The sequence below is a fragment of the Oryza sativa genome, chromosome 2 (genome assembly GCF_034140825.1).
Source record: "Oryza sativa Japonica Group chromosome 2, ASM3414082v1".
In the NCBI taxonomy this organism is placed as follows: domain Eukaryota; kingdom Viridiplantae; phylum Streptophyta; class Magnoliopsida; order Poales; family Poaceae; genus Oryza; species Oryza sativa.
Window position 1 is genome coordinate 35,653,038 of NC_089036.1, and position 14,551 is coordinate 35,667,588.

The 14,551-nt window shown below is 41.4% G+C and overlaps 3 protein-coding genes across 3 annotated transcripts; all 3 read left to right on the forward strand.

Annotated features, from left to right (window-relative positions):
• The first annotated feature begins 1,331 nt into the window (after positions 1-1,331).
• Positions 1,332-4,301, forward strand: LOC4331158 (probable protein S-acyltransferase 15). The gene is made up of 7 exons (XM_015767899.3): positions 1,332-1,661; positions 1,984-2,076; positions 2,174-2,275; positions 2,353-2,421; positions 3,459-3,557; positions 3,639-3,734; positions 3,897-4,301. Exons 1-7 carry the CDS (start codon positions 1,392-1,394, stop codon positions 3,984-3,986), a joined length of 819 nt encoding a protein of 272 aa, XP_015623385.1. The 5' UTR covers positions 1,332-1,391; the 3' UTR covers positions 3,987-4,301.
• Positions 4,302-4,620: 319 nt separating this feature from the next.
• Positions 4,621-7,208, forward strand: LOC4331159 (thioredoxin-like 3-2, chloroplastic). The gene is made up of 5 exons (XM_015767932.3): positions 4,621-5,056; positions 5,700-5,774; positions 5,856-5,922; positions 6,403-6,420; positions 6,497-7,208. The coding sequence occupies exons 1-5, from the start codon at positions 4,749-4,751 to the stop codon at positions 6,593-6,595; spliced, it is 567 nt and encodes a 188-aa protein (XP_015623418.1). The 5' UTR covers positions 4,621-4,748; the 3' UTR covers positions 6,596-7,208.
• Positions 7,209-8,293: 1,085 nt separating this feature from the next.
• On the forward strand, positions 8,294-13,999 carry LOC4331160 (pumilio homolog 1). The gene is made up of 11 exons (XM_015770563.3): positions 8,294-8,532; positions 9,085-9,788; positions 10,198-11,029; positions 11,109-11,670; positions 11,754-11,895; positions 12,005-12,112; positions 12,228-12,440; positions 12,528-12,638; positions 12,857-13,051; positions 13,267-13,441; positions 13,552-13,999. The coding sequence occupies exons 2-11, from the start codon at positions 9,156-9,158 to the stop codon at positions 13,584-13,586; spliced, it is 3,006 nt and encodes a 1,001-aa protein (XP_015626049.1). The 5' UTR covers positions 8,294-8,532; positions 9,085-9,155; the 3' UTR covers positions 13,587-13,999.
• The last annotated feature ends 552 nt before the right edge of the window (positions 14,000-14,551 follow it).

The window sequence follows — 14,551 nt, forward strand, 5'->3', positions numbered from 1 at the left end:
TATTGAAGTTGCATACTATATAAGATTGTAGCTTTTGTTGTTTCAGTGTTTTTAGTCATTTCTACAGTCTCTTTGTATTGAAGTTACATACTACCCCCTCCGTCATATTTTAAATATAATGCAACCATAATTTTCCGTGCCTAACTTTGATTGTCCATTTTATTTGAAATTTTTTTATAATAGTATTTTTATTGTTATGAGATGATAAAACATGAATAGGACTTTATGCGTGACTTATGTTTCAAAAAAATTCAAATCATTTTCAAATAAGACTGACGATCAAAATTGTACATGGAAAATCATGGCTGCACTTAAAATGGGATGGATGGAGTATATAAGATTGTAGCATATGTATGATCTGATATTTTTTTAGTGTTGTCAAAGTTGCTAGTTATTTGTTAGCGATCTTTTTGAGAGAGAAAATATATATCAACTAATATATACTCCTTCATAAAAAAGTTAAGCTTATTTTATTTTCTGGTTTTTTAAATGAGATATACATATTTATAATCACTAGTCCCGGCCAAGCATCTAAGACTTGAAAAAATGGCTTGTCTTTTAGTTTTGTAGTGCTAAATTAAATTGTTGACCGAAACCTAAGCTGGCATTTAATACTAATTGATTTCTTGTATGCATATAGTTACTTGGTTTTTGTTACATGTAGGATGAGTTAATTTCTCCTTGGTTTTGATAATCTCTACTATTATAAAAATTAAAGATGTTTCCGCGGTCCATCATCCGTGTTTGAGTTGGTTATAAAAATTGAAAATGTTTCCGCGGTTCGTAATCCGTGTTTGAGTCAGTTTTAATTTTATGTTTTGGTTTTAATCTATATCTCTTCTCTATCTCTACTATTATAAAAATTGAAGATGTTTGGTACGTCATCCATGTATGAGTCGGTTTTTAAGTTCGTTTGCTTTTACATATCTGTATTTGAGTCAATTTTTAAGATCGTTTACTTTTGGTAATACAGAAGGAATCATATAAGAAATATGTTTAAAAAACTCACATGCTAACTTGAGACGATCAGACTCCTAACTGCATCTCATGATTTTCTGAAAATATATATATCCAAGCGAACTCCCACAATGAATTTCATCTTAACTAAACCATATAACAATAATAAGATTAAAATAGACTTCACCCGTTGCAACGCACGTCCATTTTTTTCTAGTAAAAGAAAAAAAAAGAGATCTCCCTTAGCCTGTGTTGTTTAGGCCCAATAAATATTGGCCCAGTTGGTGTCGCACTCCGTATGAAAGCCCACATAAGATTCGGCCCATTAAGGCTCAATAGGGAGTAAAAGGGGAGGCAAAGGTTGAAGAAGAAGTGAGGCCGGAGAGCTCGGAGAAGGGCCCGACGAAGCGCAGGTGGGGATCACCTCGCCGGCGATGGCGCGGAGGAGGGGAAGCGCGGCGGCGGCCGCGGCCTCGCCGGCCGTGGTCGGGGCGGTCTCCGTGTTGGCCCTTGTGTACTACTCCACGGTGTTCGTCTTCCTGGACCACTGGCTCGGCCTCGGCAACGCGGCCGGCGCCGCCCACGCCGCCGCCTTCTCCCTCGTCGTCGCCGCGTGCTTCTTCTCCTTCTTCTGCGCCGCGGCCGCTGACCCGGGCTCCGTGCCCGCCTCCTTCGCCCCCGACGCCGAGGACCCGCAGCGGCAGGTCTGAGATGAGATCTATCTTCTTTTACCGCTTCCTTGGATTTTAGGATTCTTGTGTTAGACTGTAGCGGCATTCCCAACCATAAGCTAAGCTAACGTAGATTTTTTTTCCACTCCAAATTATCCAATCTTATTTGGAATCCATCTAACCGTTTAGTTTCTTGATTCCATCATCACACAATGCTTAGTTAGGACTTCGATGCATCGGTTGGTAGTTTGGAGCATTCCAAAATTTTAGTTACCAAAGCAGTTGATTTGCAACCACTGGGATGCTGCGAGAATACCCTTCATGGTAGCCTTTTTTTTTTCTTTTGTTTCTGCAGGGATTAAAATCGAGGTATTGCGATAAATGCTGCATGTACAAACCTTCTCGAACTCACCATTGCAAGGTGTGCAAAAGGTGTGTTCTTAAAATGGTAAGTGTGGCTAATGTTTGTCGGTATAGGTTCTGTTGGTTGCAAAATGAAGCTTTTGTTAGAAATACTTGGTAACAAGTTTTAATTATAATTGCAGGACCATCACTGTGTCTGGATTAACAACTGCGTGGGCTATGCAAACTACAAATCATTTATCATCTGTGTTCTAAATGCAACCATCGGGTCTCTTTACTCATTTGTAAGTGATATCAGTTGGAATAAAATTTGGGAAATTCTTCGCCAAGCATCATTCACGGTCATTCCATTTTTCTCCAGGTGGTATTTCTATTTGATCTCTTCCAGACAGAACATGAATACGATGTTCCTTATGTGAAGGTCATACATGTAAGTGCACTGGCCTTTCTTCTGAATTAATATTTCACTATACAGTCAGGAATTCTCCACCCTGCTACTGCGCTGCATAAATAATGAGTATATGTTTACTCTTATTTTTAGTTATCAACCATTACTAACCTTTGGCACACAGCACACTACATTGTTTTTCCCACTGTGTTGTCTTAAGAGTCAATAAGAAATTTTTTGAGGAATCCCTGTTTGTTGTATCATGCCAGAAGTAGATAGTTTGTTTTAGATCTCTTATGAGTTTTGAGTTTGGATTTCAACTCAATTGAAAGTGCTTATTATGTATTTACTGCAGAAACATCAAAGACATGATAGATGGGAATAATCCAAAATTGCAGATAAAACTCATGGAATAATAATGAAAACTGTGGGTTTTCCTTTCTGCTGGTCTAACAAGGGAGTTTATAGTTAAAATAATGATTTTGAATTTTAAAAGATGGAATTCTTGGAGACCTTGCAATAACGTGGTGGAATATTTGGCTAGAACGAAACAGAAGGATTTTCTGTCACTCTTCACAAAACGAGAACCAGGTGGCCTCCTTAATCAAGGAAAATATAAGCCAAATTAATTTGTCCAGATGTTAAATGTTGTTGTTCTTTAAGTTGCTTGTATCCTGAGGTTTTTGCCTAGTTGACAAGCCTCTCCGTTCGACCGCTAGACGGTCTCTGCGTTTCTGTTTATGTATTCTGACCTTTTATTCCCTCTAATATATTCGGCAAGTCTTTTGCCGCTTTTCGTTTCAATTTTTTTTTTTTAAAAAAGATGGAGTTTCATGTATCGAGTGGTGTCACTGAGATATTGTGGATAAACATGTCACGCAGATATGCATTTGCTCTCGGTTTTAGTTTTGTGGTACTTTTCCCCCCCCAATTTTCCTTTGTTCCTTCCTATAAGAATCATGATTCTCTCATCAAAATCCTGTCATGCACTTACTCGGTAATGTATTTTTTTTTGGGTATAGTTCCCCCTTTTTTCTGGTCTAACTACTAACAAATGACTAACGAATGAAGAAATGCAGGTCTTGGTCGGTGTTCTTTTGTTCTTCTTAAGCTTGACAATAGGTTCTCTGTTATGCTGGCACATATATCTCTTATGTCATAACATGACAACAATAGAGGTAAATTACTCTTTGGACAAACACATTTTTTTCTTGGTGGGTTTATGCCATGTTTGATTTTTACTGTCACCTTTACTTCAGTACCGAGAGGCAACTAGAGCGAAATGGCTTGCACAGAAGAGTGGACAGAAGTATCGGCACCGCTTTGATCTTGGCACACGAAAGAATATTCAAATGGTACGAAATCACGAATAGTGCATAAGATCAGATCTTCCTTCTCCATCATCATTCATGATAACTGCTACACTTTCAAGAACTTCAACACTGAAGATTCTTTATGTTCAATTTTATTCCGTTGTCACTCCATTTAGCTGATACTTTTGGGTCCTTTTGTAACAGATCATGGGCCCAAACATCCTGTGCTGGCTTTGCCCTACTGCAACGGGGCATCTCAAGGATGGCACTGAGTTCCAGATCACAAACAACTGATCGGATCAACAAGGAAGCAATTGCTGCACACGTACATACTTCATACATACATTGTAGATTTGCGAGTTTATTTGGCGACCAAAGTTCTTGGCCGTTCCATTTGCTTGTTGCAGTAGAGAGCTCCACATTTGTCACCAGAATCTTTGTATGACAGCATGTGAAATGTTCCATTTCCCTCCTAATCTCCATGTATTCTCTTGCTTCAATTTATTTGTGTGCAGAGCTGTAGATAGATCAAGTGATTTGAGTTTTGAGCATTGTGTACTGACATATTGAACGGCAAAACTATCAATTTGACCAGAATTTTCATGTCAATTTCGCTTATTCGGGGAATAAACGAAACGACATATTTGCAAACGAAATACAATTTGTGAATAAAATTTTTATATATGTGTTCTTAGCGATTTAAAAGTAAATGCTGAAAAATAAACTTCGATGAAAAAACTCTAAAAACAACTTTAAATTTAAAGTTGAAAATTTAAATTTTGGCTGATAATCATAAGCCGAAAGAGGAGGCCGTTGATTTGGAAATGGTTCAGTACACTCTCTCGGTTTTGCGTCTCTCTGGTGGTTGGGCCCCACCTGCAGTGTCACGTGTCCGCCACAAAGAACACAAACCTGACGACTTGGTGTCAGCTAGTATTGCAGACGGCTTCCTTCTTCGGTTCTTCCTGCCGCCGCCGCCGCCTCTCGCCGTCGCCGGCGGCTTCTACCTCTCGTTTGCCCTTCTGGTGCGCCCGATCTCTTGCATAGCCTACGACAATGGCCACCTCCGCCTACGCAGCCACCGTCGCCGGGGAAGCAGCGGCGGCGGCGGCGTCGCCGTCCCGTCGTGTCCTTGCCGGTGGCCGACCTCCTCCGCCCTGCATCTCCTTCCTCTCCAAATCGCCGTCCTGGTGCGCCTCGATCTCTCTCCCTCCAGGGCCCCGCCGCGCCGCCGCCGCGGCCGAGGAGAGGGTGGAGGAGGAGGAGCCGACCTGGGTGGAGCTGGAGCCGATCGGCAGCGAGCAGCAGCTGGAGCGTGCCCTCGCGGAGGCGCAGCAGCTCGGCCTCCCCATCGTCCTTCTCTGGTAATACTAATACCCTCCTCTCTTTGATTGTGATGAGCAGTAAATTTTGTTTCATTTGATAAATGCATCGTTGTAGCAACACCAATCCTGGATCTTGGATGACATGGTTACTGGGTAGTAGTACTACTAGTACTATCCTGCAAGTTCAGTTTGTTTTTTTGGATGGAAATTGGTCAGTTTAGAGTTGAATTTGGTAGTGTTCTGAATGAAATTCAGGGGCTCGATTAGGTGATTGTTCATTCGGTGCATCTGACCTTATTAGGTGAAGTGGGCTAGATCATCATCTTGCTTGAAATGATTGTTTCGCCTTTCATTCATTAAAGAGTTGCTTTTGGTTAACTAAAATACATATGGATATATGATTTTGTGTGCATGTGTTCTTTATTTGATCGACCTTTTTCATGTTGGTGGCGTCTAGTTACTTTAACCTTGAAGGAAAGCTTCATCATCTTTTTTTTTTCCATATTGTGTTAAAAGAGTTAAATGAATCTTTTTTATCCATTTAAACAATTGGCTGCTTATGTATATTAAGATATCTGAGATTGTGGACAAAATGATAAATTAAGTACCGGTGTCACATTGTTTTTCACATAGCACTCTTCAGTCTTGCACCAGGATAATGCTTAGCTTTTGCAATTTGTAGGATGGCAAGCTGGTGCAGGAAGTGTATATATTTGAAGCCTAAACTAGAGAATTTGGCAGCAGAATGCTATCCAAGGTTAGGGATTATTTTCCAGTAAAGTAGGCACCGCTGGAGCTCGCCAAATTGATGATCTCTGTCAGTACTTGTGTTATGCAGAATTCGGTTCTACTGTGTCGATGTCAATGCTGTTCCTCAAAAGCTTGTCAATCGTGCAGGAGTAACAGTAAGTCTAGCCATGCTTAATCATTGGTCATTCAATGTTTGTTTTATCCTTAGTAAACAATGAACAGAAATCATTCTTCCTCTCACCGTAATTGTGCTTCATAGTTCTTAAAGGTATTCTAAGGCACTTTTAGACATTTCATTTAAAAAGAAGTGCTATTTGTAGAAGTTTTTAGAGATCCTTTATTGTGCTTCTTTCCCTGTTTTAGAGGAAATAGCTTCCTCTTGAGCCCCTGGAAACTTTGTTGCTAGTTGCCGGCTTTCTGCAATTTGTATCTAAGTTTTTGTTAGCTCTATCCTTTAGCTTTGGTAACAGAGTACCATATCAATGATGGACCCTTCATTTATTTGGCCTCGTTGCTATCTTGTCGTGCAACAATATTCATTAGGCAACTTGTTGGACCCCAAGTATATATTAATCTACACATCTAATGCCTTCTTTTGTCCAATATATGTGATCTGTTACGCGGAACTCGTGCAGAAGATGCCTTCAATACAGGTACAAGCTTTTGTTTGTTTCTCTATGTATTGACATTGTATATCCTTAAGATGGTTTTTTTTTGGGTCATGTACAGCTGTGGAGTGACTCTCAAAAACAGGCTGAGGTGATTGGTGGACACAAATCCTGGCTAGTAATTGACGATGTTCGGAGGATGATCGATCAGGAGGAATGATCCATTATGTCCTTTAGTGCAAATGATGATGTGATGATGTCCAACAGGAAGAATCTTTCAGTATAGCAAATGGAGAAATCAGAAATCAAAAGCCAGTATGAACTCCTTTCAAGAGATCGAGCCATATATTTAAGTATCGAATCGACGAAATTACTACCTCTACAGTCAAATAGGCACTACTACACAAGGCAGCATTTCAATCGTGTTCTCTCCAAATTTGGGGTCGACAGAATTTCACAACCTGTGGCTGCATTCCTGTGGTGTCCTTGATGTATCCATGTGTCTTGTTTGGAAATCTATGCAATTAAAGGCAAAGACTTCTTGCTCATGTACTGTCACAGTACGGGCAAGCATTTAAATTAGTCATTAGATGACAATAATATTTAGTCAATGAGCCTTCAGAGGGCATGTTGAAAGTGTTATGGTTCCAAATCCATATGCTGCACAACTGTGATTGACTTGAACTACTAGTACTACAAAAGATAGCTACAGTGTCAGCCTTTTGCAAAGCAGGTGTTGCTAGTTTTGTTCAGAATAGAAAAACAAGCATGTATGTATATGTTCCTGCTGAACAAAGTATAGTTATCCTTAAAGTTAATTGGGATTAGTGGAAGCAAGTTCCCTCTTATAAGCTCAACTAGTTGCCCACATGCTTCAGCATTGGGTACTGGGGGACTAATACTACTTTTTTTCAACCACAAACAACATGAAATGCTTTTGTTTTCGTATATTAAAACGATTTCTTAATTTGATCGCAACCTCAGCACTTTCTTGTGTCTGGCACTTTAAAAAACACGGCAAAAGCACTATCTTTACACCTTCTGCTTCTGCAGTTTAGAGAAAGAAAACACACAAATCCCAGACTGAAGGACTTGTTAATCTCTCTTTTTTTTTCTCCACTTAATCTGCTGGTTTGACTAGACAATCAATAGTAGTCAATGAAAACAAACTCTTTGTGATTGGATAGTGGCCAGGGCATATAGAATAGAGGGCCCACATGTCAGTCACCGCAAGAGAGAGTGAGGATGATCACCACAGTTTCGTGAAAGAAGATCAGAATCAGATCAGCCATGGTGGTATAACCGTCCTTCCTGAAACCATGCAACGCATGAGACCGGAGAAAAATAACAAACTTGAGAGATGTCAGGTTGTTAGGGTTGGGAATTCAGGTCAGATATTCAGAATTCAGCAACTGCATTTGTCAGTCAAACACTGAGGCATATGAACCTGATCTCGAAAAGAGGAAGGAAAAAAAGGCTTCTCTTTTTTTTTTTCAAGTTGAGGTCCTGTTATCCTCCAATAAGTGTAACAACAGATAAATGCATATGTTTTTAATTTAGTTTCCAACTTTATAATATTCAAATCGCTCATTTTTACCCTAAAATAGTTATTGCCACAAACCATCTACCAATTCAGGCACAAAAGAGGAAGGAAGGAAGAAAAAAGGAAAAAAAAAAGATCTCCTCCTGAGCTGTTCGTTGTCGCCGCCGGTGTGAACCGACCTTGTGTTTGTTTGTGCATGCTAAAGCTAGGTCATATAATCTTATCATGCCACTCCTACACACGGTGCATTGAGATTCGTGCGGGGGTGGGATCGGACGGTGGGGAGTGGTCCAAGAGGAGAGAAAAGAAGAAGCAAACGCGTCGCTTTCAGCTGTGGGGGCGTCGTCTTCTCCCTTCTCTCGCGTCTCGCGTCTCGACCTCCTTTCCCATTCGCTAATCCTTCCTCCTCCTCCTCCTCCGCAGTAGCAGCAGCCGCCTCCAGAAATTCCCCAATCCCCAAACCCTAAATAAATCACCCCCACCCCCACCTCCTCCCCCGTACACGAATCCAACCCAATCCGATACGATACGATTCAATCCCTCCCAGGAGACGCTGCTCTTTCTGGATGTCGATTCCGTAGGGGGGAGTCTCTCTGGTGTTCCTCCTCATCAAGGTGAGGTTTGTTTTTTTGTTATTATTATTGCTGTTCGATCGAATCGTTGGTAGATGAGGAGGGAGGCGGAGGGGATTCTGGCGATGGTTTGTTTGTTGTTTTGTGTGATGATTCCTTTAGTCTGGGGCATAGGAAAATGTTTTGGTTGTTTTCCTTCCACCCCGTGGGGATTGGGTGCGATTCTTTCCCGGTGTTTCAATCTGAGTTGTGACTGGATTCGTCTCAAAGTTTGGGTTTTTCTTTTTTGTTTGCCTGTTTTCTTCGTGCTCCCGCAACTTGATGCTGGAGTCTCCTTAAAGGTGGGACTTTGGGGGGTTTTTTTTCCGACTCTGCTGAGGGAGAAGAATTCGTAGGAAGAAACTGGTGGAATTTGTTTCTTTGTTCTTTATTACTAGGTTGCAGTTCTGTGAAAGGAAGGTGTCTCTGATCGTTCTTTTTATGTACTAGTTATCTAAACAAAAACTTCAGATTTCTCCCTAGATTACCATACATATTTAGTATCAATCAGTATATATATATGAATATATGAGTCATATATTGGTGTTGGTTTAGGTTTTGCGAGGAGAAGAAGGCGAGAAAGAAAGAAGTAGGTTGTGACGAAGGAAACCGCAGAAGCCGCAGCCATGGCGCCATCTCCTGCGGCAGCGGCTGGCCCCACTTTCGAGGACCTTGAGCGCGACCTGCAGGCAGTATTGATGGACCAGAACCACTCGGCAACCGCCGATGAGCTCAGCATGTTCCGCAGTGGCAGTGCTCCTCCCACTGTTCAGGGTGCTCGCACTGCCGTTGGTTCCCTCTTCTCTGCTGCGCCTGTTCACGTCGACAGCTTTGTTGATCCCAGCAATGGTGGTGTTGGTGATGTGCTCTCTGACGAGGAGATAAGGTCTCACCCAGCCTACCTGTCGTACTACTATTCCAATGAGCACCTCAATCCAAGGTTGCCACCACCAATGGTGTCGAAGGAGGATTGGCGTGTCGCTCAGCGAGTACAGGCTGTTTCAGGAGGGGTAGGGGATAGGAGGAGGAGGCCCTCGGATGTGGGGGGTGGAAGCTCGCTGTTTTCGGTGCAGCCGGGGGCACGGCATGGTAATGGAGAGGATTTACTGGTGAATGATAGGATGGGCGGAGGAGAAAGAAACGGGCTCACGCGTCAGCAATCATCAGAGTGGCTTGGGAGTGGTGCAGATGGGCTCATTGGGCTATCGGATTCCAGTGGTCTTGGGTCCCGTCGCAAGAGCTTTGCTGATGCCTTGCAGGTCAGGAAAATCTCCTCGAATTGATTTTTTATCTTTTCTTAAATCACCGTATATTTAAACCTCGACTAGAACATATGCTCTATTCTATTTTTCATGAATCTCCATGAGTACAAACAGACAGCTATTGCTAAATTGATTTATGGTATACCTATCATGTTGTGTTCTTTAGATCACTCAGACAGCTCTCATTTATGTTTGGTAACCTTGGGAATGAGAACCACCATAGATATGCCTATACCTGAATTGCATTCATGACATGTTGATTGTATTTTTCACTCGATAATTCAGTGTGGAACTTCTTTCAGAGATACTGTTATGCCACTACTACAGTGCATCACCATTCTCCTATTGCAGCATAGTTTTCTGTCACATTGTTTTTCTTATCATTTGGAATGTTTTTTCATGACAGGAAAATATTAGTCGTCCTGCTTCTGCGGCCAGTCATCTTTCACGGTCTAATAGCCGGAATGCTTTCGACAGCCCAAATCCAATTAGACCTGATTCATCAAGAGCGCAACTGCAGAGCAGATCAGAATCCATGAATGGCTTGCGATCTGGATCCACTTCACCCAGTCTTGTCAGGGTCCAAAGTTTAGGTTCTTCAATCTCTCATAACTTTGCTTCTGCAGTAGGCTCCTCTATCTCAAGAAGCACCACCCCTGACCCCCAGTTGATTCGGAGGACTCCAAGTCCTTGCCTTCCTCCAGTTGGAGTTAGGATGGGAAGTACTGATAAGAAGGTTGATGGCTCGGCTGTTGCTTCACATAATCATGATACTGCTGACATTGCGGCGGCTCTATCTTCTATGAACCTTTCTGGTAGCAAGATGGCCAGTTTAGAAGCTGAAGTTCAAAATCGTGCATACCAGAACTTTGGTGATCAAACAGATGTACTCTTTAGCGTTCCAAAGGAGCGCAGACAATTATCTCAGCAGAAGTTAGCTCAAAATGCTGATGAAGAATCGATAAATGCCTTGGAATATGCAGCTTTTCCAAATGGTAGCGGTAACTTCAATAATTCAAATATGAGCAAGCTGTCAGTTGATAGCAGGAGCAAGTTTCCTATACAATCACCGCATGGTAATGCCAATAATAAAGGATCTCTTGTGAGCCCCACTGGATCTGTGTCTCTCTACCAGAACCTTAATGGTGATAACTCCAACATTGATGTATCTGTACGGAATAATAAGATCCGTTCAAGTAGCTTTGGTTCATCCATGCTGAACAATCAACTGAGTGCTGGTACCTCTCTCTTTTCTTTTTCTCCAATCTATCCCCTCCTATTATTGTTTGAGTTTTGACCCTTTTTTTTCCTGTGCAGATGGTGAATATGTTAATCTTCTTTCGAATCAAGGGGGATCTGGTTTTCAGGGCCAACCAATGGAGTCAATGTATGCTCCATACTTGCAGGCAAACTCTGACTCTCCCCTTGGTGCAGCCACAAATTTGAATCCATTCCAAGGAAGCAGCTTTTCTGGTTCAGTGCCCCTAGATAGCCCTGGATACCAAAAAGCTTATATTGCCTCATTACTCGCTCAGCAGAAGCTACAGTATGGCGTGCCATACCTGGGCAAGTCTGGTAGTCTTAGCCCGAATATTTATGGCAGTGACCCTGCATTTGGCATTGGGGGAATGGCATATTTATCGAGTCCAACATCTACCCCTTTTATCTCATCTCCTCAGGGCCATGTTAGGCAAGGAGATAGGCTAGCTCGTATCTCATCTGTGGGTAAGACCACTACTGGAGGGCCTATGGGATCTTGGAATTCAGATAATGGTCTAATTGATAATGGTTATGGATCTTCTCTGCTGGAGGAATTTAAGACCAACAAAACCAGATCTTTTGAGCTGTTAGATATTGTAGGTCATGTGGTCGAGTTCAGGTAATTTTCTCATAGTATATCCATCAGAGTAAAGTTGCTGTTTTCAGATATGATGCTTGATACACCCAAACCTCCTGTTGCAGCTCGGACCAGTATGGAAGTCGCTTTATACAACAGAAACTAGAAACGGCTTCTGCTGAAGAGAAGGACACCATTTTTCCAGAGATTCTTCCTCAAGCACGAACTCTGATGACTGATGTTTTTGGAAACTATGTTATACAGAAAGTGAGCAGCCCTACTATTCCATCAGTATTCGGAAAAAAATGATGTTTTTTTAGTGATATGTAAAAATGTTATCATTTACTGGTTCTCTCTAATTACTTGTGCTTGGCAGTTCTTTGAATATGGGACTGAACCACAGAAGAAACAACTGGCTAGCTTACTCAAGGGCTATGTATTGCAGCTGTCTCTTCAAATGTATGGTTGCCGGGTGATTCAGAAGGTATGTGTATTGTCCCCTCATATTATCACTAGAAATGAGTTGAAAGACCGACTCTGTTCAGTTAGCAACACCTTTTATCTCTGAAGAGACTCAGATGCACACTATTCTGCTGTAGGCTTTAGAAATGGTTGAGGTGGAACAACAAACCCAAATGGCTTTGGAGCTTGATGGAAATATTATGAAATGTGTCCGTGATCAGAATGGCAACCATGTAATCCAGAAATGCATAGAATGCATCCCTCAAGAAAGGATACGGTTCATTATATCTGCCTTTTATGGACACGTGGTTGAGCTTTCCACTCATCCATATGGTTGCCGTGTTATTCAGGTGCTATGCTAATGTATATCTAGTTTTGCTTGAAATATTACTTTTGCAACTTGCTAAATGTACTTGCCTGTAATTTGATACCACCAGCGTGTCTTGGAGCACTGTAACGATGAAAATACGCAGAGCACCATGATGGAAGAGATCATGCAGTCTGTGGTTCTGTTGACACTAGACCAGTATGGCAATTATGTTATCCAGGTAACTGCCTATTGATTTTATGTTATCTGTCGAAACTTCAATTTCACCTGTACTTGTTTAAGCATTGGGACGTATTTCCTATGTTAAGACTTCTCATCTGCCAAATTGGGCAGATACGCTCCATGTGATGTACTTTCTCTTGTTTTCGTTTATACCATTGGAGTTACTTTACTTTTGTGTCCCATTTATTCAAAGAGCTTCCTTGTTTATATTTGTAGCATGTCTTGCAACACGGGAAACCAGATGAACGTTCTGCTATTATTAAGCAACTGGCTGGGCAGATTGTGAAGATGAGCCAACAGAAATTTGCTTCCAATGTTGTTGAGAAGTGCCTTTCCTTCGGTAGTCCTGAGGAGCGCCAGATTCTAATTAATGAAATGCTTGGCACAACTGACGAGAATGAGCCATTACAGGTATGTTTTGATCCAGTTACGTAAGTGTATCGTTTCCGTTCGTAGAATTTTCATGAGTTTTAGGCTTTGCTGTGATAATATATTAATATGGTTAGTGTTTCTTGAAACATACTGCTTGGAATAAGATATTGCTTTTCTAAAATGATACCGTTGCTGTGGTGGATATCATGGCTCACATTCCTCTAAAATGATTAAAGCAAATGTTTCTTCTCCAGGCAATGATGAAAGACCAGTTTGCTAACTACGTGGTGCAGAAGGTTTTGGAGACTTGTGATGACCAGAACCGTGAATTGATCCTTTCACGTATCAAAGTACATTTGAATGCACTAAAGAGATACACCTATGGGAAACATATTGTTGCACGGGTTGAGAAGCTTATTGCTGCAGGAGGTGAATTTCGCAGTCCATGTTCATGCATAGTACAGTTCATCCACTCTCTTTTACATGTTTCCTGGTTATTACTGACTCGTTTGTTTGTTGCTTCTGTAAATATATTTCAGAAAGGCGCAGTGGAGTGTCTTCGTCATCTTCGTGAGATTGCAATGGTTAGTTTGACAGAATAACACCTGTACAGACAAATAGCGAGGCTAGCCTTACCTGTAGTCTTGTTGGGTTAAATCGGAAAAGCTAAGCTTTGAAAGCCTTTGATGTAAATAAAGGAGGGCCTCTGGAAATAAAAAGGAGAGAGTGTGCTTGTTCTTAAGAAAGAAGCTGTATATTTGTACGTTTTTCCCCTCTTCGAGTAAGATAAAAAGAAGGAAGAAAGGCAAAGCATGGAAGAAATTAGTGCAAAGATTTAGGATAGATGATGGGAAGCAAGGACACCTGTAGATCCTTTTGCCTTGAATTTCATCAGTGTATAAGGTTTCATGAGGTTTCATCTCTGTAAAGGTTTTCTACTTAACTCACATTTTGCAGAAATCAAATGCATGTCTCTGTTTATCAGAATTGTCTTCAGCTCTAAAAGTATGAATATTTGTGTTCACTGCGTTCCCCTTCTCATTTCTCTTCTTATAAAATTCGTGGATATAAAATTCATGGTCCCACCGATTGGCACGCCTGGTGGGACCACGAATTTTATATCCACATGTCTGAAGAAGTCAATGCCAAGATCATTCAATCTTGGCTCGGGGGGCAAGCACATCAGTATCAGCTCATGAAAGCTGATTACAAGATCAGACAGAAGAGAATTTTGGAGCATGAGTCCTCATACTCCAAAACTGGGGGGGCATGTGTTAACAGTGAAATTTGGTAATTTAGTAATCGGCAAAGACGTCATCGGCTTAGAATCATTATCGGCTGCAGCATCTCGGAATCAGCCGATGGGAGTTATTAAGTCGCCAATTAGTCGGATTCCTGCTATATTCGGTTAATGAAATCAATCTACTAAAGAAAACTTATCCCTAAGTGACCGAGTTTAAAGAGGATGCGGCATGGCAGTTTATCTATTAATTAGAAATAGTTTGTTAGTTTCCTTTTATCTTTAGGAAAGTGTGTTTA